This window comes from Amblyraja radiata, chromosome 10, assembly GCF_010909765.2.
Source record: "Amblyraja radiata isolate CabotCenter1 chromosome 10, sAmbRad1.1.pri, whole genome shotgun sequence".
Classification (NCBI taxonomy): Eukaryota; Metazoa; Chordata; class Chondrichthyes; order Rajiformes; family Rajidae; genus Amblyraja; species Amblyraja radiata.
This window is the reverse complement of record NC_045965.1, coordinates 69,415,348-69,436,917: the sequence shown is the minus strand read 5'-3', so window position 1 is coordinate 69,436,917 and position 21,570 is coordinate 69,415,348. Positions and strand designations below refer to the sequence as shown.

At 56.0% G+C, this 21,570-nt stretch overlaps 1 protein-coding gene across 1 annotated transcript in view; it reads left to right on the top strand.

Annotated features, from left to right (window-relative positions):
- The window catches only part of LOC116977428 (serine/threonine-protein kinase TNNI3K-like), a 58,104-nt gene that overhangs the window by 20,058 nt on the left and 16,476 nt on the right, over positions 1–21,570 (top strand). Inside the window, exons 4-21 of the mRNA XM_033027856.1 lie at positions 1,171–1,279; positions 3,171–3,256; positions 5,932–6,029; positions 7,178–7,288; positions 8,303–8,401; positions 9,778–9,916; positions 11,117–11,261; positions 11,817–11,921; positions 12,320–12,414; positions 12,741–12,890; positions 13,236–13,322; positions 15,020–15,076; positions 16,002–16,094; positions 16,206–16,263; positions 18,531–18,725; positions 19,004–19,108; positions 20,178–20,297; positions 21,184–21,223. Of these exons, the coding sequence (XP_032883747.1) occupies positions 1,171–1,279; positions 3,171–3,256; positions 5,932–6,029; positions 7,178–7,288; positions 8,303–8,401; positions 9,778–9,916; positions 11,117–11,261; positions 11,817–11,921; positions 12,320–12,414; positions 12,741–12,890; positions 13,236–13,322; positions 15,020–15,076; positions 16,002–16,094; positions 16,206–16,263; positions 18,531–18,725; positions 19,004–19,108; positions 20,178–20,297; positions 21,184–21,223 (1,892 nt within the window). The remainder of the gene's footprint in view (positions 1–1,170; positions 1,280–3,170; positions 3,257–5,931; positions 6,030–7,177; positions 7,289–8,302; positions 8,402–9,777; positions 9,917–11,116; positions 11,262–11,816; positions 11,922–12,319; positions 12,415–12,740; positions 12,891–13,235; positions 13,323–15,019; positions 15,077–16,001; positions 16,095–16,205; positions 16,264–18,530; positions 18,726–19,003; positions 19,109–20,177; positions 20,298–21,183; positions 21,224–21,570) is intronic.

Here is a 21,570-nt window from a genome sequence, read left to right as displayed (position 1 = left end):
GAATTGTATTTCCAGTGGCTCTGGTGCTGGCTGCCTCCACCTTCAGTCTGGTATCTTCTTGTTTTTGTTTTTTTTGCTTTTGTTATGTTGAAAAGTGTTTTCTGGTTTTTTTTTAATGTCTTTATGTGGGGGAAGAGGGTACGGTGCGGGGGATACCGTCCTTCAGTCGATTCCTGGAGAGGATGCGACTATTATCCGAGTCGCATCCTTGCCCCCCACCCCCCAGCCCCCCCAGCGGCCTACCTACTGCCTTACCTGCCGGGACCGACCAGAGCTCCAGCAGCAGCAGCAGCAGCGGGGCAGCGCTGGATACATCGCGGGGCGGGCGATGCCTTATGGGGGATCGCCGTTTGGAGCCCCGGAGTGCTGGGCCTGCTGCACACGACATCGCGGAGCTCCCAACGCGGGCGGCGCTGATCAACATCGCGGAGCCCTGCGACTCCGCCCGGCTCGGCCTGTGGACTCGGGAGCCGTGGACTCCGGTGGGAGGCGGCTGATCTGGCGGTCCGGGCCGCTGAGGACGTTCTCCGTCGGGGTTCGGCGTCGGTGTTCCATCGTCCCGGCGTGAGGGCCTGAGCATCGGGCCGCCCGTGGCGGAGACTGCGGGTGCTCTGGAGGCCCCGACCACGGGTGAACATCTGGGAAGATCGGCGGGGAGGCTGGCTGGACTATGGTACCTTCCTCAACTTTGGTGCCGCTGTGTTGGGTCGTGGACCTCTGTGTTTGTGCTTTTTTTTCTTTTTTTTTCTTAAAACATTTTTTTTAATATGTTTTATTTATTTATTTTTATGTTACTTGACTGTAAGGAAAATTCATTTTGTTGTCTCTAATATGAGATAATGACAATAAATTGAATACAATACGATGGTGAGGGGGTCAATACTGTGGTGGACCTTCGATGGTGGGGAGGTCAGTACTGTGATGGACCTTCGATGGTGGGGGGGTCAGTACTGTGATGGACCGGCCAGTGTCCACCACACTCTGTGTCCTGTGTTCCTGGGCGTTGGAGTTGCTGAACCAGGCCGTGATGCAACTGGTCAGCGAGCTCTCGACATTACACGTGTTGCGTAGAGTATCTTGTCCACATTTTGGGGAGGGTTGATGAGGTCGCTGTTGTGGCATTAACAGGGCCAGGGAAGAGTTGACCAAAGTGTTGTCTTTCCCCACCAGATGAATGGAAGAAGAAGGTGAGTGAATCGTACGCAGTGTCGGTCGAGAGGCTGCAGGATGACCAGTGCATCAAGGACAGCGAGATGCTGGAACTCAAGCACGTCTTCAGGTGGGGACCAGACAATAGACAATAGACAATAGGTGCAGGAGTAGGCCATTCGGCCCTTCGAGCCAGCACCGCCATTCAATGTGATCATGGCTGATCATCCCCAATCAGTACCCCGTTCCTGCCTTCTCCCCATATCCCCTGACTCCGCTATCTTTAAGAGCCCTATCTAGCTCTCTCTTGAAAGTATCCAGAGAACCTGCCTCCACCGCCCTCTGAGGCAGAGAATTCCACAGACTCACCACTCTCTGTGAGAAAAAGTGTTTCCTCGTCTCCGTTCAAAATGGCTTACCCCTTATTCTTAAACTGTAGCCCCTGGTTCTGGACTCCCCCAACATCGGGAACATGTTTCCTGCCTCTAGCGTGTTCAAGCCTTAACAATCTCATATGTTTCAATGAGATTCCCTCTCATCCTTCTAAACTCCAGATGACTGGCCTTTAGTGATACAGCACCTAAACAGCCCACCTAGTCCACGCCGACCATCAAGCACCCTTCACATTAGTCCATAAATTCTAGGAGCAGCATTAGGCCATTCGGCCCATCGAGTCTACTCCCATTCAATCATGGCTGATCTATCTCTCCCTCCTAACCCCATTCTCCTGCCTTCTCCCCATAACCCCTGACACCCGAACTAATCAAGAATCTATCTATCTCAGCCTTAAATATATCCACTGACTTGTGGCCTCCACAGCCGTCTGTGGCAAAGAATTCCACAGATTCACCACCCTCTGACTAAAGAAATTCCTCCTCATCTCCTTCCTAAAGGAACGTTCTTTAATTCTGAGGCTGTGCCCTCTGGTCCTAGACTCTCCCACTAGTGGAAACATCCTCTCCACATCCACTCTATCCAGGCCTTTCACAAAGGCCAATTCATTGGTGGATGAGAAAACGGGAGTTAGATGTCATGAAGTGCATAAGACTTTCGGCTTTATAGATACAGCGTGGAAACAGGCCCTTCGGCCCACCGAGTCCGTGCCGACCAGCGATCCCCGTACACTAGCACTATCCTACACACTAGTGACAATTTACAGTTTACAGAAGCCAATTAACTTAAAAACCTGCACGTCTTGTGGATGTGGGAAGAAACCGGAGCACCCGGAGAAAACCCATGAACATGCAAACTCCACACAGACAGCACCCGTGGTCAGGAATGAACCCGGTTCTGTGGCGCTGTGAGGTAGCGGCTCTACCCGCTGAGTCACCGTCCTGGGCCGTGGAGTCGTTGAGCATACACGTTGTCCCAGGGCAGAGCCAGGTCCAGTCTGACCCTCAGCCACGGTCAACACTTGACCCGGTCGGTCACCAAGAGTGAGTGGAGTTCACCTCTGTGGGTGGGGGCAAGAGGGGGAGGATAGGAAGGTAACCAGACCTAGATGGGCTGAAGGGCCTCATTCTGCTCTGATCACATATGAACATGAATCTGGCAGGTCTACCCTCAATCTCTGAAGTTCCAGAGAAAGCAACCCAAATTTGTCCAATCTAATACACTCCACGAGTGGTGAACCTGTGGAATTCTTTGCCACAGACGGCTGTGGAGGCCACAAGTCAGTGGATATATTTAAGGCAGAGATAGATAGATTCTCGATTAGTGCGGGTGTCAGGGGTTATGGGGAGAAGGCAGGAGAATGGGGTTAGGAGGGAGAGATAGATCAGCCATGATTGAATGGCGGAGTAGATTTGATGGGCCGAATGGCCTAATTCTGCTCCTATCACTTAACTTGCCCCTCTCAGTAACCTGGGATAGATCCCATCAAATCCTGGTGACTTATCCACCTTAATGGTCCACAAGAAGCCCAAACCTCTTCCCTGCTCCAATCACTTATAAAGCCCACTTAACCCATCGACACACCGCCTGTTTCTCGCTGATCTCTGCTCACTATTTCCATTCCGCAGCTCGGACGAAGCCTTCGGTAAAGTCAACATGAACTATCGGACCGCCAATGGGCTGTCGCTCCTGCACCTCTGCTGCATCTGTAACGGTGAGTCACAGTGATACAGCACGGAAACAGGCCCACACTGACCAACATGTCCCCATTGACCAATATGTCCCCATTGACCAACATGTCCCCATTGACCAACATGTCCCCATTGACCAACATGTCCCCATTGACCAACATGTCCCCATTGACCAACATGTCCCACACCGTCCAACATGCCCCACACCCACCAACATGTCCCACACCGTCCAACATGCCCCACACCCACCAACATGTCCCCATTGACCAACATGTCCCCATTGATCAACATGTCCCCATTGACCAACATGTCCCACACCGACCAACATGTCCCATTGACCAACATGTCCCCATTGATCAACATGTCCCCATTGACCAACATGCCCCACACCCACCAACATGTCCCCATTGACCAACATGTCCCCATTGACCAACATGTCCCCATTGACCAACATGTCCCCATTGACCAACATGTCCCCATTGACCAACATGTCCCCACACCCACCAACATGTCCCCATTGATCAACATGTCCCCATTGACCAACATGTCCCACACCGACCAACATGTCCCCATTGACCCACATGTCCCCATTGACCAACATGTCCCCACACCCACCAACATGTCCCCATTGACCAACATGTCCCCACACCCACCAACATGTCCCCATTGACCAACATGTCCCCACACCCACCAACATGTCCCCATTGACCAACATGTCCCCACACCCACCAACATGTCCCCATTGACCAACATGTCCCCATTGACCAACATGTCCCCATTGACCAACATGTCCCCATTGACCAACATGTCCCCATTGACCAACATGTCCCCATTGACCAACATGTCCCCATTGACCAACATGTCCCCACACCCACCAACATGTCCCCACTGACCAACATGTCCCCACACCCACCAACATGTCCCCACTGACCAACATGCCCCACACCCACCAACATGTCCCCAATGACAAACATGCCCCACACCCACCAACATGTCCCCAATGACCAATAGGCCCCCACACCCACCAACATGTCCCCACACCCACCAACATGCCCCACACCCACCAACATGCCCCCACACCCACCAACATGTCCCACACCCACCAACATGTCCCACACCCACCAACATGCCCCACACCCACCAACATGTCCCACACCCACCAACATGCCCCCACGCCCACCAACATGCCCCACACCCACCAACATGCCCCACACCCACCAACATGTCCACAATGACCAACATGCCCCCACACCCACCAACATGTCCCCACACCCACCAACATGCCCCACACCCACCAACACGCCCCCACACTGACCAACATGTCCCCACACCCACCAACATGTCCCCACACCCACCAACATGCCCCACACCCACCAACATGTCCACAATGACCAACATGCCCCCACACCCACCAACATGCCCCCACACCCACCAACATGCCCCCACACCCACCAACATGCCCCACACCCACCAACATGTCCCCACACCCACCAACATGCCCCCACACCCACCAACATGCCCCCACACCCACCAACATGTCCACAATGACCAACATGCCCCCACACTCACCAACATGCCCCCACACCCACCAACATGCCCCACACCCACCAACATGTCCCCACACCCACCAACATGCCCCACACCCACCAGCGTCCCCCACACCCACCAACATGTCCACAATGACCAACATGCCCCCACACTCACCAACATGCCCCACACCCACCAACATGCCCCACACCCACCAACATGCCCCCACACCCACCAACATGCCCCCACACCCACCAACATGTCCACAATGACCAACATGCCCCCACACCCACCAACATGCCCCCACACCCACCAACATGTCCCCACACCCACCAACATGCCCCCACACTCACCAACATGTCCCCACACCCATCATAGAGTTGTAGCCCAGTCCCACACACACCACACTCCCCACCATTGTAGATGTAGCCCAGTCCCACACACACCACACTCCCCACCATTGTAGATGTAGCCCAGTCCCACACACAGACCACGCTCCCCACCATTGTAGATGTAGCCCAGTCCCACACACACCACACTCCCCACCATTGACTCCATCTAGACTTCATGCTGCCTCGGGAAAGCAGCCAACATAGTCAAGGACCACTCACACCCCGGTCATTCCCTCTCCTCCCCTCTCCTGTCGGGCAGAATGGTACACAAGCTTGATTTGTAGATGGTTCTTTAAATATAACATATGATGAGCGTTTGTGGGCGCTGGGCCTGTACGCGCTGGAGTTTAGAAGGATGAGGGGGTACTCATTGAAACGTACAGAATAGTGAAAGGCCTGGATAAAGTGGATGTGGAGAGGATGTTTCCACTAGTGGGAGAGTCTAGGACCAGAAGACACAGCCTCAGAATTAAAGGACGCTTTATAGAAAGAAGGTGAGGAGGAATTTCTTTAGTCAGAGGGTGGTGAATCTGTGGAATTCATTGCCACAGACGGCTGTGGAGGCCACAAGTCAGTGGATATTTTTAAGGCAGAGATAGATAGATTCTTGATTGGAGCGGGTGTCAGGGGTTATGGGGAGAAGGCAGGAGAATGGGGTTAGGAGGGAGAGATAGATCAGCCATGATTGAATGGCAGAGTAAACTTGAAGGGCCGAATGGCCTAATTGTGCTCCTATCCCTTGTGACTATGATCATCAGTGCAGGTGTGTTTGGTCGCAGGTAACAAAGCCCACGCCAGGACCTTGATGCTGAAGGGTCTGCGAGCGTCCCGGCTCACCAGGAACGGATTCACTGCTCTGCACCTTGCTGCCTTCAAGGTGAGTGTCCTGGCCCCCAGCCCCGTACTAGCCCCGATGGGCCGAATGGCTTGTGTCTGTGCTATATTACTCCGCAGACAGACACAAAATGCTGGCCTCACTCAGCGGGACATGCAGCATCTCTGGAGAGAAGGAATGGGTGATGTTTTGGGTCGAGATCCTTCTTTAGACTGTATCGGGGGAGAGGGAGGCACAGAGATCAGGAAGGAGAAGGTGTGAAAATGAGACAAAGGGTGTGGAGATCTCCTGATTCAGTCTGAAGAAGGGTCTTGACCTGAAACGTCACCCATTCCTTCTCTCCTGCCTGTCCCGTTGAGTTACTCCAGCATTTTGTGTCTATCTTCAGCTTAAACCAGCACTTGCATTTCCATCCGACACAATATTACTCCGCGCAGCATTCAAGATGGTTGTACTACCCCCGTTGGGCCGAAGGGCCTGTGTTGCCCTCTGTGACTCTTATGTCTTATGATGGAAAGGTGGTGCAGCGGGTAGAGCTGCTGCCTCACAGCGCCAGAGACCCAGGTACAATCCTGACTACGGGTGCTGTCTGTACGGAGTTTGCACGTTCTCCCCGTGACCTGCGTGGGTTTTCTCCGGGTGCTCCGGTTTCCTCCCACACTCCAAAGACGTGCGGGTTTGTAGGTTAATTGGCTTGTTGTAAATGTAAAACAGTGTGAGGTGCTCATCAGGTCACAAGTGATTGCTGGCTTAGGCCATTCGGCCCATCAAGTCTACTCCGCCATTCAGTCATGGCTGATGGAATGGGGTGGGGTGGGGGTGAGGGGGTGGGGTGAGGGGGTGTGTGAGGGGGTGGGGTGATGGTGTGGGGTGAGCGTGATGTTGTGTGGGTGAGGGGGTGGGGTTTAGGGGTTTGGGTGATGGGGTTTGGTTGAGGTGGAGGTAGCCGGTGGTGTTGTTTGAGGTGGATGTTGAGCGGGTGGTGTGTAGTGGAGTGAGCGGGTGGGGGTGGGTGGAGGTGAGCGGGTGGGGGTGAGGTGGAGGTGAGCGGGTGGGGGTGAGGTGGAGGTGAGCGGGTGGGGGTGAGGTGGAGGTGAGCGGGTGGGGGTGAGGTGGAGGTGAGCGGGTGGGGGTGAGGTGGAGGTGAGCGGGTATCACCGCTGCCACTGACCGCTGCCTCTGACCCTCAGGCGGACGGTGAGCTGGTGACGGGGTTGCTGCACGGAGGGGCCGACATCCAGCAGGTTGGATACGGAGCGTTGACCGCCCTGCACATCGCCGCCATCGCCGGGCACAGCGAGGTCAGTCGCCCCGTCACCCCGTGACCCTGTAACCCCGTGACCCAACACCATGACCCCTTGACCCCACACCATGACCCCTTGACCCCACACCGTGACCCTATGACCCCATACCGTAACCCTGTAATCCCGTGACCCCGCACTGTAACGCTTGGCTCCACCCTCATGAGAGTATTGAACAGTCAATGTTCCCCCTCCCCGACCCTCTTTGCCCCCCCACCCCCCTCTCTGTACCCCCTCTCTCTCTGTACCCCCTCTCTGTACCCCCTCTCTGTACCCCCTCTTTGTACCCCCTCTCTGTGCCCCCTCTCTCTCTGTACCCGCTCTCTGCCCCCCCCCTCTCTGTACCCCCTCTCTGCCCCCCCTCTCTCTGTAACCCCTCTCTCTCTGTACCCCCTCTCTTCCCCCCCCTCTCTGTACCCCGTCTCTGTACCCCCACTCTGTACCCCCTCTCTGTACCCCCTCTCTCTCTGTACCGCCTCTCTGTACCCCTCTCTGTACCCCCTCTCTGTGTCCCCTCTCTCTCTGTACCCCCTCTCTGTACCCCCTCTCTTCCCCCCCTCTCTGTACCCCCTACCCCCTCTCTGTACCCCCTCTCTGCCCCCCCCTCTCTATCCCCTCTCTGTACCCCCTACCCCCTCTCTGTACCCCCTCTCTGCCCCCCCTCTCTCTACCCCCTCTCTGTACCCCCTACCCCCTCTCTGTACCCCCTCTCTGCCCCCCCTCTCTCTACCCCCTCTCTGTACCCCCTACCCCCTCTCTGTACCCCCTCTCTGCCCCCCCTCTCTCTACCCCCTCTCTGTACCCCCTACCCCTTCTCTGCTCCCCTCTCTCTACCCCCTCTCTCTACCCCCTCTCTGTACCCCCTCTCTGCCCCCCCCTCTCTGTACCCCCTCTCTGTACCCCCTCTGTAACCCCTACCCCCTCTCTGCCCCCCCCCCTCTGTACCCCCTACCCCCTCCCTGCCCCCCCTCTCTGTACCCCCACCCTGTACCCCCTCTCTCTCTGTGCCCCCAGACGGTGGACATCTTGCTGCAACACGGGGCGTTTGTCAATGTCCAGGACGCCGTGTTCTTCACGCCGCTGCACATCGCCGCCTACTTTGGCCACGAGCTGGTACGGTCAATGCCGCGGCCACAGTGACCACCGTGGTTTTGGGGTGCGATGATCTCGGGGTGCGGTGCACTGGTTTGGGGGTGCCATGTTGTGATATTGGGGCACCGTACGGTGCTATCGGGGTGCGGTGATGTCGGGGTGCGGTGATGTCGGGGAGCGGTGATGTCGGGGTGCGGTGATATCGGGGTGCGGTGATGTCGGGGTGCGGTGATATCGGGGTGCGGTGATATCGGGGTGCGGTGATGTCGGGGTGCGGTGATGTCGGGGTGCGGTGATATCGGGGTCGGGTGATGTCGGGGTGCGATGATGTCGGGGTGCGGTGATATCGGGGTCTGGTGATATCGGGGTGCGGTGATGTCGGGGTGCGATGATGTCGGGGTGCGGTGATGTCGGGGTGCGGTGATGTCGGGGTGCGGTGATATCGGGGTCTGGTGATATCGGGGTGCGGTGATGTCGGGGTGCGATGATGTCGGGGTGCGGTGATGTCGGGGTGCGGTGATGTCGGGGTGCGGTGATGTCGGGGTGCGGTGATATCGGGGTCGGGTGATGTCGGGGTCGGGTGATGTCGGGGTCGGGTGATATCGGGGTCGGGTGATGTCGGGGTGCGGTGATATCGGGGTGCGGTGATGTCGGGGTCGGGTGATATCGGGGTGCGGTGATATCGGGGTGCGGTGATATCGGGGTGCGGTGATGTCGGGGTCGGGTGATATCGGGGTGCGGTGATATCGGGGTGCGGTGATGTCGGGGTGCGGTGATATCGGGGTCTGGTGATATCGGGGTGCGGTGATATCGGGGTGCGGTGATGTCGGGGTCGGGTGATATCGGGGTGCGGTGATATCGGGGTGCGGTGATGTCGGGGTGCGGTGATATCGGGGTCTGGTGATATCGGGGTGCGGTGATTTTGGGGTGCGGTGATATCGGGGTGCGGTGATATCGGGGTGCGGTGATGTCGGGGTGCGGTGATGTCGGGGTGCGGTGATGTCGGGGTGCGGTGATATCGGGGTGCGGTGATGTCGGGGTGCGGTGATATCGGGGTGCGGTGATATCGGGGTGCGGTGATGTCGGGGTGCGGTGATGTCGGGGTGCGGTGATGTCGGGGTGCGGTGATATCGGGGTGCGGTGATGTCGGGGTGCGGTGATGTCGGGGTGCGGTGATATCGGGGTGCGGTGATGTCGGGGTGCGGTGATATCGGGGTCTGGTGATATCGGGGTGCGGTGATATCGGGGTGCGGTGATGTCGGGGTGCGGTGATATCGGGGTGCGGTGATGTCGGGGTGCGGTGATGTCGGGGTGCGATGATGTCGGGGTGCGGTGATATCGGGGTGCGATGGGTCACTGATCTGTGGCTGCCTGACCCCTGACCCTGCCCCACACAGGTGGGCCGACTGCTGCTGAGGTTCGGGGCGGATGTGAATGTCAGTGGGGAGGTCGGTGATCGGCCACTGCATCTCGCTTGTGCCAAAGGCTTCCTTGGCATGGTCACCCTGCTGCTGACCGACGGCAGCGACACTGATGGTCAGTATCGCCCCCAGAACACCCCTCCCCCACTACCGCCTCCCCTCTCACCCCCACCACCTCCCCCACTACTCCCAACCCCTCCCCCCAACCCACCCTTCCCCAACCCCCCCTCACCCTCCCCCCCACCCCACCACTCCACTCCCCCACCCCCCACCCTCCCCCCAGCTCCCCCTCACCCACTCCCACCATCCCACTCTCCCCCCATCCTCCCCTCACCCTCCCCCTTCCACCCCCCCTCAACCCCCCCTCACCCCACTTACACCCCTATCACAAGTAGGTCAAAAAGGTTTTTGGCACTTTGGCCTTCATCAGTCAGAGTATTGAGTATAGATTATCAATTTTGCTAGCCCTTGCTGTCTCCTCCCCTTCCTTAATCCTCTAGCTGTCTCCTCCCACCCTCCCATCCGCCCGCCCTCGGGCTCATCCTCCTCCTCCCCTTTTCCTTCTTTCTCCCACCCCCCATCAGTCTGAAGAAGGGTTTCGGCCCGAAACGTCGCCTATTTCCTTCGCTCCATAGATGCTGCTGCACCCGCTGAGTTTCCCCAGCAATTTTGTGTACCTATTGAGTATAGAAGTTGGGAGGTCATGTTGCAGTTGTATAAGACGTTGGTGAGACCGCATTTAGAGTATTGTGTTCAGTTCTGGGCACCATGTTATAGGAAAGATATTGTCAAGCTTGAAAGGGTTCAGAGAAGATTTACGAGGATGTTGTCAGGACTAGAGGGTGTGAGCTACAGGGAGAGGTTGAGTAGGTTGGGTCTCATTATTGATCATCATTATCTTCAAGGATTGGACAGGCCAGATGCAGGAAACATGTTCCCGATGTTGGGGGAGTCCAGAACCAGGGGCCACAGTTTAAGAATAAGGGGTCGGACATTTAGGACTGAGATGAGGACAAACTTTTTCACCCAGAGAGTTGTGAGTCTGTGGAATTCTCTGCCCCAGAGGGCGGTGGTGGCAGGTTCTCTGGATACTTTCAAGAGAGAGCTAGATAGGGCTCTTAAAGATAGCGGAGTCAGGGGATATGGGGAGAAGGCAGGAACGGGGTACTGATTGGGGATGATCAGCCATGATCATATTGAATGGCCGTGCTGGCTCAAAGGGCCGAATGGCCTACTCCTGCACCTATTGTCCATGTTTCTATGTTTGTAACTCTGCCCTTGTTTCCTGTTGCCTGTCTTGTCGTGCGGTGACCAGTCAATGCCCTGGACAATGAGGACCACTCCCCCCTACACTTCTGCTGCCGCTTCGGGCACCAGCACCTGGTCACCTACCTGCTGCAGGGGGGGTACGGGGTGAACCCCCACGCCGTCAACATCTATGGGGATACCGCCCTACACCTGTGAGTGGGGGGGGGGGGGGGGGTGTGTGTGAATGTGAGTGTGAGCATGTGTGTGTGAATGTGAGCCTGTGTGAGTGAGCGTGTTCGTGAGAGCGTGTGTGTGAGCGTGAGTGTGTGTGTGTGTGAGTGTGTGTGTGTGTGTGTGAGTGTGCGTGAGTGTGTGTGTGAGTGTGGCCATGTGTGTGTGAATGTGAACGTGTGTGTGTGTGCATGTGATTGTGTGTGATTGTGAGTGTGTGTGTGATCGTGAGTGTGAACATGTGTGTGTGAGTGTAAGTGCGTGTGGGTGAGTGTGCGCATGTGTGTGCGTGTGAGTGTGCATTTGCATGAGCGTGTGAGTGAGTATGAGCTTGTGAGTGTGTGTGTGAGTGTGAACGTGTATGTGAGTGTGAGTGTGAATGTGTGTGTGTGTGTGAGTGTGAACATGTATGTGAGTGTGAGCATGTGTGAGTGTGAATGTGTGTGTGAGTGAGCGTGTGAGCGTGAGTGTGAGTGTGTGTGTGCGAGTGCCAGTGTGTTGCCCGTGACTGTGAGCTGTCGGTCTGTGTTGTTCAGCGCCTGTTACAACGGCAAGATGGACGTGGCCAAGGAGCTGATCCGTCTGTCAGGGACCGAGAGTCTGACCAAGGAGAACATCTTCAGTGAGACCTCCTTCCACAGGTGGGTGCCCCCCTACCCCCATCCCCCCCACCACCACACACACACACACACACACACACACACACCGACCCCCCCCACACACACACACCGACCCCCCCCCACACACACAAACACAACAACACCCACACACACACACTCACAGACTCTCACACACACTCACACACACACACACACACACACACACACACACACACACCATACCCCCCTCTCCCACAGCGACTCTCTTGATCACCTCTCGATCCCCCACCTTCCCGCCTCAGATCGCCCCTCACCGTCCTCGCTGGTCCGAGCCCACCCCCCCCCCCCTCACTGCACCGCCCCACCCCTCTCCCCCACTCCCCCCTCAACCCCCCCCCCCCACCCTCTCTCACCCTTATCCCCTCCCCTCCCCCCGACAGCTCATGTACGTTTGGCAGGAACCTGGAGCTGGTGGAATTCCTCATCAACCAGAACATGATGAGCATCAACCACCAGGGCCGTGATGGTCACACCGGTGAGAACCTCCGGCCAACTCACGCCCTCCCACCCTCACCGGGTCACAGGGTCACCGGGTCACAGGGTCACTGGGCCACCAGTGTGGGGCAGTGGGGCAGTGGGGGGTGGGTCAGTGGGGGGTGGGTCAGTGGGGGTTGGGGCAGTGGGGGGTGGGTCAGTGGGGGGTGAGTCAGTGGGGGTTGGGGCAGTGGGGGTTGGGGCAGTGGGGGGTGGGTCAGTGGGGGGTGAGTCAGTGGGGGTGGGGTCAGTGGGGGGTGGGGCAGTGGGGGGTGGGTCAGTGCGGGGTGTGGGTCAGTGGTGTGACGGTGTTGCCTTTGACCACAGGGTTACACAGTGCATGCTACCATGGCCACATGCGTCTGGTGCAGTTCCTGCTGGACAGTGGGGCCGACATGAACCTGGTGGCCTCTGACCCCAGCCGTTGCAGTGGCGAGATGGACGAGCAGACCTGTCTCATGTGGGCGTACGAGCGAGGTGTGGGGGGGGGGGGCAGGGAGGGGGGTATAACTGTGGGGGGGCTGAGTGGGGGTCTTGTGTTGGGCTCTAACTCTGTGTAAGGGGGAGGGGTCCTGTGTCGGGCTGTAACTCTGTGTGTGGGGGGGGGGTCCTGTGTGTGGGGGGGTACTGTGTGTGTGTGGGGTGGGGGGGGTCCTGTGTGGGGGGGGCCTGTGTGGGGTGGGGGGGGGGGGGGTACTGTGTGAGGGGGAGGGGTCCTGTGTGTGGGGGGGGGGTCCTGTGTGTGTGTGTGTGTGTGGGGTGGGGGGGTCCTGGTGGGGGGGGGTCCTGTGTCGGGCTGTAACTCTGTGTTTCCCGCTCTAGGCCACGACGCCATCGTGACGTTGCTGAAACATTACAAACGGCCCCAGGATGAATCTTCGTGCAATGAGTACTCCCAGCCTGGCGGAGGTGGGGGCGCCGCACACCCTCACATCCCCTTCCCCTCCCCCCCCCCCCCCACACTCGCTGACCGGCCCTCTGACCCTCTGACCCCCTGACCCCCCCACGCCATCCCCTCCACACTCGCTGACCGACACGATCCGACCCTCAGCGCCGTGCCCTCCCTCCTTCTGTCACTCTCCCCCCCTCCCTCTCCCTCCCTCTCTGTCTCTCCCCTCTCCCCCTTCTCTCTCTCCCCTCTCCCCTCTCCCTCTCCCTCTCCCTCCCTCTCCCGTCAGGCAGGAGGTACACAAGCTAGAATGCGTGCACCACCAGATTCAGGATCAGCTTCTCCCCCACGGTTATCAGACTACTGACCAGTCCTCCCGCAAACTCGGGTGTGGTCCTGATCTTCCGACCTACCTCATTGTGGCCCTTGCACTTTTTTAATCTGCACTTTCTCTGCAACTGTAACACTACCAGTGTAACACTATACTCTGCTCTGGGCCCCCGGGTTTTACTTGTGTAAGGCTTCATTGTCTGCGTGCGCGGTACACATGACTATAATAAGCCAACACAATGGGGGAGAGGCAGACAGAGAGGGGCTATCCTGGGCTAGAGGGCCGAGTGGTCTGCATTGTTGGCTTTACCGTCAGTGTTAGACAGGGTCCTCTCTCTGTACACTCGCCACAACCTCCCTCGAAGGCTTAGCAGGTTCAGCATATCCCCTACAACTCTCACCAACTTCTACAGATGCACCACAGAGAGCATTTTATCGGGAAGCATCCCAGCACGGTTTGGGAACAGCTCCGTCCAAGGCCGCAAGAAACCGCAGAGAGTTGTGGGCGCAGCCCAGACCATCACACAAACCAACCTCCCTTCCATCGCCTCCATCTACACCTCACGCTGCCTCGGCAAGGCCAGCAGCATCATCAAGGACCAGTCTCACCCCGGTCACTCCCTCTTCTCCCCTCTCCCATCGGGCAAGAGGTACAGAAATGTGAAAACGTACACCTCCAGATTCAGGGACAGTTTCTTCCCGGCTGTTATCAGGCAACTGAACCGTCCTCTCACCAACTAGAGAGCGGTCCTGACCTCCCATCCACCTCATTGGAGACCCTTGGACTATCCTTGATCGGACTTTGTTATTCCCTTTATCCTGTATCTGTACACTGTGGATGGCTCGATTGTAATCATGTATTGTCTTTCCGCTGACTGGTTAGCATGCAACAAAAGCTTTTCACTGTACCTCGGTACACGGGACAACCATATGTTCATGGCTGATCTATCTCTCCCTCCTAACCCCATTAGGGTTTCGGCCCGAAACGTTGCCTATTTCCTTCGCTCCATCGATACTGCTGCACCCGCTGAGTTTCTCCAGCATTTTTGTCTACCTTCGAATTTCCAGCATCTGCAGTTCCTTCTTAAACCCTTCTCCCCATAACCCCTGACACCCGCACTAATCAAGAATCTATCTATCTCTGCCTTTAAAATTTCCACTGACTTGTGGCCTCCACAGCCGTCTGTGGCAAAGAATCCCACAGATTCACCGCCCTCTGGCTAAAGAAATTCCTCCTCATCTCCTTCCTAAAGGTGCACATCCTTTAATTCTGAGGCTGGGCCCTCTGGTCCTGGACTCTCCCACTAGTGGAAACATCCTCTCCACATCCACTCTATATGGGCCTTTCACTATTTCACGATAAACTAAATCAAACTCTCTCTTGCAGACGGTTCCTACGTTTCAGTTCCATCCCCTCTCGGGAAGATCAAAAGCATAACGAAAGGTGAGTGCTGAGTCCTGGGGGGTACACCGACCCCCCCCCCCCCCCCCACACCACCCAAGCCGTGCCCACGGAGACAGGCCCTTCGGCCCACCAGGCCCCTGCCGACCCTTGACCATTCATCTACACTGATCCCATCTCACTCCACCCACATTCCCATCCCCCCCCCCAACAAACACACACTGGGGGGAAATTTACAGCCCCCCACTCCGCACGTCTTTGGGATGTGGGGGAAAACCAGAGCACCCGGGGGAAACCCACGCGGTCCCGTGGCATCTTTGTGTCTGGCTTCATCATTGTATCCTCTGCGTATTTTTGTGAATATAGTGTATTTTTCAAGTAAAGATGCTAAAGAAACATTACATCTCTAAAGTCTAAACTCCCTCTCCCCCTTCTCTCTCACCCCTCTCTCTCCCCCCCATCGCCCCCTCTCTCTCCCACCTCTTTTCCTCCCTCTTTCTCTCTTCCCCGTCTCACCCCCTCTCACCACCGTCCTCTCCTCCTCTCTTCCCCCACTTCTCTCTCCCACTTCTCTCGCCTCCCCCTCTCTTCTCCCCCACTTTCTTCTCTCTCCCCCCGCTCTCCCCCAGATCTTTCTCGATCCCCCCTCATCTCGTCCTCCCCTCTCTCCTCCCCTCTATCAACCCCCTTTCCTCCTCTCTCACCCTCTCTCTCCCCCCTCTCCCCCATCTCTCTCCCCCCCTCTCTTCCCCCCACTTTCTCTCTCTCCTCCTCTCTTGCCCCCTTACTCTCCCCCACTCTCCCCCTCTCTCCCTCCTCTCTCTCCCTCTCCTCCTCCCCACTATCACCCCCCTCTCACCCCTATCTCTCCCCCCTCTCTCCCCCTCTCTCTCCCTCTCTCCTCCCCACTATCACCCCCTTTCCTCCTCTCTCACCCCTCTCTCTCCCCCCTCTCTCCCCGTGACAGAGAAGGCTGACATTCTGCTCCTGAGGGCTAGTCTCCCCTCCAACTTCCACCTGCAGCTGTCTGACATCGAGTTCCACGAGATCATCGGGTCAGGTGAGAGGGGGGGGGGAGGGTGGAGATGGGGAGATGAGGAGGGGTGGAGGGGAGAGGGGGGGGGTCTGTACCAGGGACAGAGACTGACCTCTCCCCCCCCCCCCCCCACAGGCTCCTTTGGCAAGGTCTACAGGGGCCGATGTCGCAACAAGATCGTGGCCATTAAAAGGTGAGCGTCACAGAGTGATACAGCACGGAAACAGGCCCTTCAGCCCAACTTGCTCATACTAGCCAACAATGCCCCAGCTACACTTGTCCCACCTGCCTGTGCTTGGTCCATATCCCTTCAAACCTGTCCTATCCATGTCCCTGTCTAACTGTTTCTTAAACGTTGGGATAGTCCCAGCCTCAACTACCTCCTCTGGCAGCTTGTTCCATACACCCACCACCCTCTGTGTGAAGAAGTTACCCCTCAGATTCCTATTAAATCTTTTCCCCTTCACCTTGAATGTGGTCCTTAAAGGTTTAATGTTCCTGAGTTAAGAGACTGAGTAAGAGTCCAAACCCGAAACATCACAGATGCTGCCTGACCCGCTGAGTTACTCCAGCACTCTGTGAAACGTCACCTATCCATGTTCTCCACAGATGCTGCATACCTGACCCGCTGAGTTACTCCAGCACTCTGTGAAACGTCACCTATCCATGTTAGCTTAGTTTAGAGATACAGCGCGGAAACAGGCCCTTCGGCTCACTGAGTCCATGCTGAGCAGCGATCACCCCACACACCAATTCTATGTCCAACACACTAGGGGCAATTTACAGAAGCCAATTCACATACAGACCCATGCAGGAAGGAACTGCAGATGCTGGTTTATACCGAAAATAGACACAGAGTGCTGGAGTAACTCAGCGGGTCAGGCAGCATCTCTGGAAAAAAGGAATAGGTGACATTTTAGGTCGGAATTCTTCTTCAGACCCAACCTACAAACCCTGTACGTCTTTGGAGTGTGGGAGGAAACCGGAGCACCCGGAGAAAACCCACACAGGTCACGGGGAGAACGTGTAAACTCCGTACAGGCAGCACCCGTAGTCAGGATGGAACCCGGGTCTCTGGCGCTGTGAGGCAGCTTCTTTACCGCTGCACCACCGTGCTGCCCAATTGGCTGCTAGAAACGGCTTGGGAAAGTTTTACAGGATGCCCCAATCATACCCAGGAAGTGACCGCTGAACTTCAGAGCAACCAATGCTGACAAGGTGGCCGTATTGTGAAGCACCTCACCGTAATCTTTAGATTAGTTACTGGTCGTACCCGAGGTCAGGATCGAATCCCGGTCTCCGGCGCTGTGTGTTCATGTGACAGGAGCAGAATTACGCCATTCGGCCCATCAAGTCTACTCTGCCATTCAATCATGACTGATCTGTCTCTCCCTCCTAACCCAATAGACAATGGACAATAGGTGCAGGAGTAGAGGCCATTCGGCCCTTCGAGCCAGCACCGCCATTCAATGTGATCATGGCTGATCATCCCCAATCAGTACCCCGTTCCTGCCTTCTCCCCATATCCCCTGACTCCGCTATCTTTAAGAGCCCTATCTAGCTCTCTCTTGAAACTATCCAGAGAACCTGCCTCCACCGCCCTCTGAGGCAGAATATTCCACAGACTCGCCACTCTCTGTGAGAAAAAGTGTTTCCTCGTCTCCGTTCTAAATGGCTTACTCCTTATTCTTAAACTATGGCCCCTGGTTCTGGACTCCTCCAACATCGGGAACATGTTTCCTGCCTCTAGCGTGTCCAAACCCCTAATAATCTTATATGTTTCAATAAGATCTCCTCTCATCCTTCTAAACTCCAGAGTGTACAAGCCCAGCTGCTACATTCTCTCAGCATATGACAGTCCCGGGAATTAACCTGGTGAACCCCATTCTCCTGCCTTCTCCCCGTAACCCCTGACACCCGTACTAATCAAGAATCTTGATGTCGTGTCTCGCTGCTCTGTGCGTGACTGTGAGAAAACTAATTGTATGTTGGCCTTCATTGTGAGAGGATTTGAGTCTAGGAGCAAAGAGGTCCTTCTGCAGTTGTACAGGGCCCTATAAAATTCTTAAAGGATTGGACAGGCTAGATGCGGGAAAAATGTTCCCCATGTTGGGGGAGTCCAGAACCAGGGGACACACAGTTTATGAATAAGGGGTCGGCCATTTAGGACTGAGATGAGGAAAAACATTTTCACCCAGAGAGTTGTGAATCTGTGGGATTCTCTGCCACAGAAGGCAGTGGAAGCCGGTTCACTGGATGTTTTCAAGAGAGAGTTAGATTTAGCTCTTAGGGCTAACGGAATCAAGAGATATGGGGAGAAAGCAGGAACGGGGTACTTATTGTGGATGATCAGCCATGATCACATTGAATGGCGGTGCTGGCTGGAAGGGCTGAATGGCCTCCTCCTGCACCAGTTGTCTATGTGACTGTGTGTAACTGTGTGTGTTTGGTCCCGTGCAGGTATCGAGCAAACACCTTCTGCTCCAAGTCAGACGTGGACATGTTCTGTCGTGAGGTGTCGATCCTCTGTCGCCTCAACCACCCGTGTGTGATCCAGTTTGTGGGAGCTTGCCTCAACGACCCCAGCCAGTTCGCCATCGTCACTCAGTACATCTCCGGAGGATCTCTCTTCTCACTGCTCCACGAACAAAAGAGGTGCCTCCCCCACCCTCACCCCCCCCCCCGTTACAGCCAGCTCCAGGCCATTCGGCCCACAGAGCCCCTGCCAGCCCTGTGGACGGGTCTTCAGTCACCCTCCACCCACTCAGCCAGAGAATGAGGGGGGTGGGAGAATGAGGGGGGAGGGAGTGGGGGGGGGGGGAGGGGGGGGGAGGGAGCGATCGAGACCGTTTGATGGATTTCCCATCTAATCTTTGCTCCATTGCCCCCCATCCCCTCCCCTCCCCTCCCACCCCGCCCCATCTCACCGGCAGGATCATCGATCTCCAGTCCAAGTTGATCATCGCCATAGACGTGGCCAAGGGCATGGAGTACCTGCACAACCTGACCCAGCCAATCATACATCGCGACCTCAACAGGTACGCTCACCTGGGCAGGTATGCTCACCTGGGCAGGTACCAGGGTGGGGGGGGGGAGGGGTAGTGTGGGACTGAGGGGGATGTGGTGAGACAGGGGGACAGTCGATCCTGACCATGGGTGCTGTCTGTACGGAGTTTGCACGTTCTCCCTGTGACCTGCGTGGGTTTTCTCCGGGTGCTCCGGTTTCCTCCCACACTCCAAAGACGTGCAGGTTTGTGGGTTCATTGGCTTTGGTATAATTATAAATTGCCCCAAGTGTGTGTAGGATAGTGTTAGTGTGCGGGGATCATTGGTTGCCACGGACTCAGTGGGCTGAAGGGCCTGTTTCAACTCACTAGTCCCACCTGCCTGCGTTTGGCCCATATCTCTCCAAACCTGTCCTATCCATGTACCTGTCCAAATGTTTCTTAAACGATAGGACAGTCCCAGCAGCTTGTTCCATACACCCACCACCCTCTGTGTGGAAAAAGTTACCCCTCAGATTCCTATTAAATCTTTTCCCCTCCACCTTGAACCTATGTCCTCTGGTCCTCGATTCCCCTACTCTGGGCAAGAGACTCTGTGCATCTACCCGATCTATTCCTCTCATGATTTTGTACACCTCTATAAGATCTCCCCTCATCCTCCTGCGCTCCATGGAATATAGACCCAGCCTACTCATCCTCTCCCTGTAGCTCACACCCTCTAGTCCAGTCTGAAGAAGGGTTTTGTCCCGAAACGTTGCCTATTTCCTTCGCTCCATAGCTGCTGCTGCACCCGCTGAGTTTCTCCAGCACTTTTGTCTACCTTCGATTTTCCAGCATCTGCAGTTCCTTCTTAAACAATAACCTATCACTTATGAAGGTAGACACAGAGTGCTGGAGTAACTCAGCGGGAAATACTCAGCAGGACAGGCAGCATCTCTGGAGAGAAGCGATGGGTGATGTTTCGGGTCGAGACCCTTCTTCAGGCTTGTGAACTTGTGTCAACGTCCTTGTAAATCTTCTCTCTACCCTTTCCACAATGACAACATATCTCTAAGGTCTAAAGTCTGCCGACTAACAAACCTGTTGTCTTTCCCTCTCCCAGCCACAACATCTTGCTTTACGAGGATGGACATGCGGTGGTGGCCGACTTTGGAGGTTTGGACGTTGCGAGGGCAGAATTAGGCCATTCGGCCCATCAAGTCTACTCTGCCATTCAATCACGGCTGATCTATCTCTCCCTCCTAACCCCACTCTCCTGCCTTCTCCCCATAACCCCTGACACCCGCACTAATCAACAATCTGCCTTACAAAATACCCATTGACTTGGCCTCCACCGCCTTCTGTGGCAAAGAATTCCACAGATTAGTTTAGTTTAGAGATACAACGTGAAAACAGGCCCTTCAGCCCATGCCGACCAGCGATCCCCGCACACTGACACTGTCCTACACACACTGGGGACAATTTACATTTACACCAAACCAATTAACCTACAAACCTGGAGTGTGGGAGAAAACCGGAGCACCCGGAGAAAACCCACGCAGGTCACGGGGAGGACGTACAAACTCCACACAGACAGCACCCGTAGTCAGGATAGAACCCGGGCCCCTGGCGCTGTGAGGCAGCAGCTCTACCCGCTGCACCACCGTGCCGGCCCTGTGGGGGTGGGTGTATGGAACGAGCTGCCAGAGGAGGTAATTGAGGCCGGGACTATCCCTACATTTTAAATACATTCAGACAGGTACATGGATAGGACAGGTTTAGAGGGATATGGGCCAAACGCAGGCAGGTGGGACTAGTGTAGATGGGGCATGTGGGCCAGTGTGGGCAAGTTGGGCCGAAGGGCCTGTTTCCAGGCTGTATCACTCTATGACACTGTATTCTGAATGGCTCGGAACTGATAGAAGGCAGATATCTTTAGTGTTGAATGGGAACATAGTGATGCAGGATAACTGGACCAGGAGGCCACTCGGCCCCTCCAGCCTGCCCCACCCCCACCGTGATCAGGGCTGATCTGCCCCAGGCCTCATCTCCTCTTCTGTGCCAGTTCCCCATCGCCCTCCATCCCCCCATCTTTCACACATTTCCCTCCCTACTCTTTAAACCCCCAGTGATCCGGCCCCCACACCCTGCGGGCTGGAGAATGCCAGAGTAATAGAGAATAGCATGATGGCCAGCATGGCTGTGATGGGCCGAAGGGCTTGTTTCTGCGCTGTAGATTCACTCATCTCTGGCATATGGCAGATAGACACAAAATGCTGGAGTAACTCAGCGGGACAGGCAGCATCTCTGCAGAAAAGGAATGGGTGACGTTTCAGGTCGAGACCCTTCTTCAGAACCGTAACGTCACCCATTCCTCCTATCCAGAGATGCTGCCTGTCCCGCTGAGTTACTCCAGCATTTTGTCATAATGTCATGTGATACGAGTAGAATCAGACCATTCGGCCCATCAAGTCCACTCCGCCATTCAATCGTGGCTGATCTATCTCTCCCTCCTC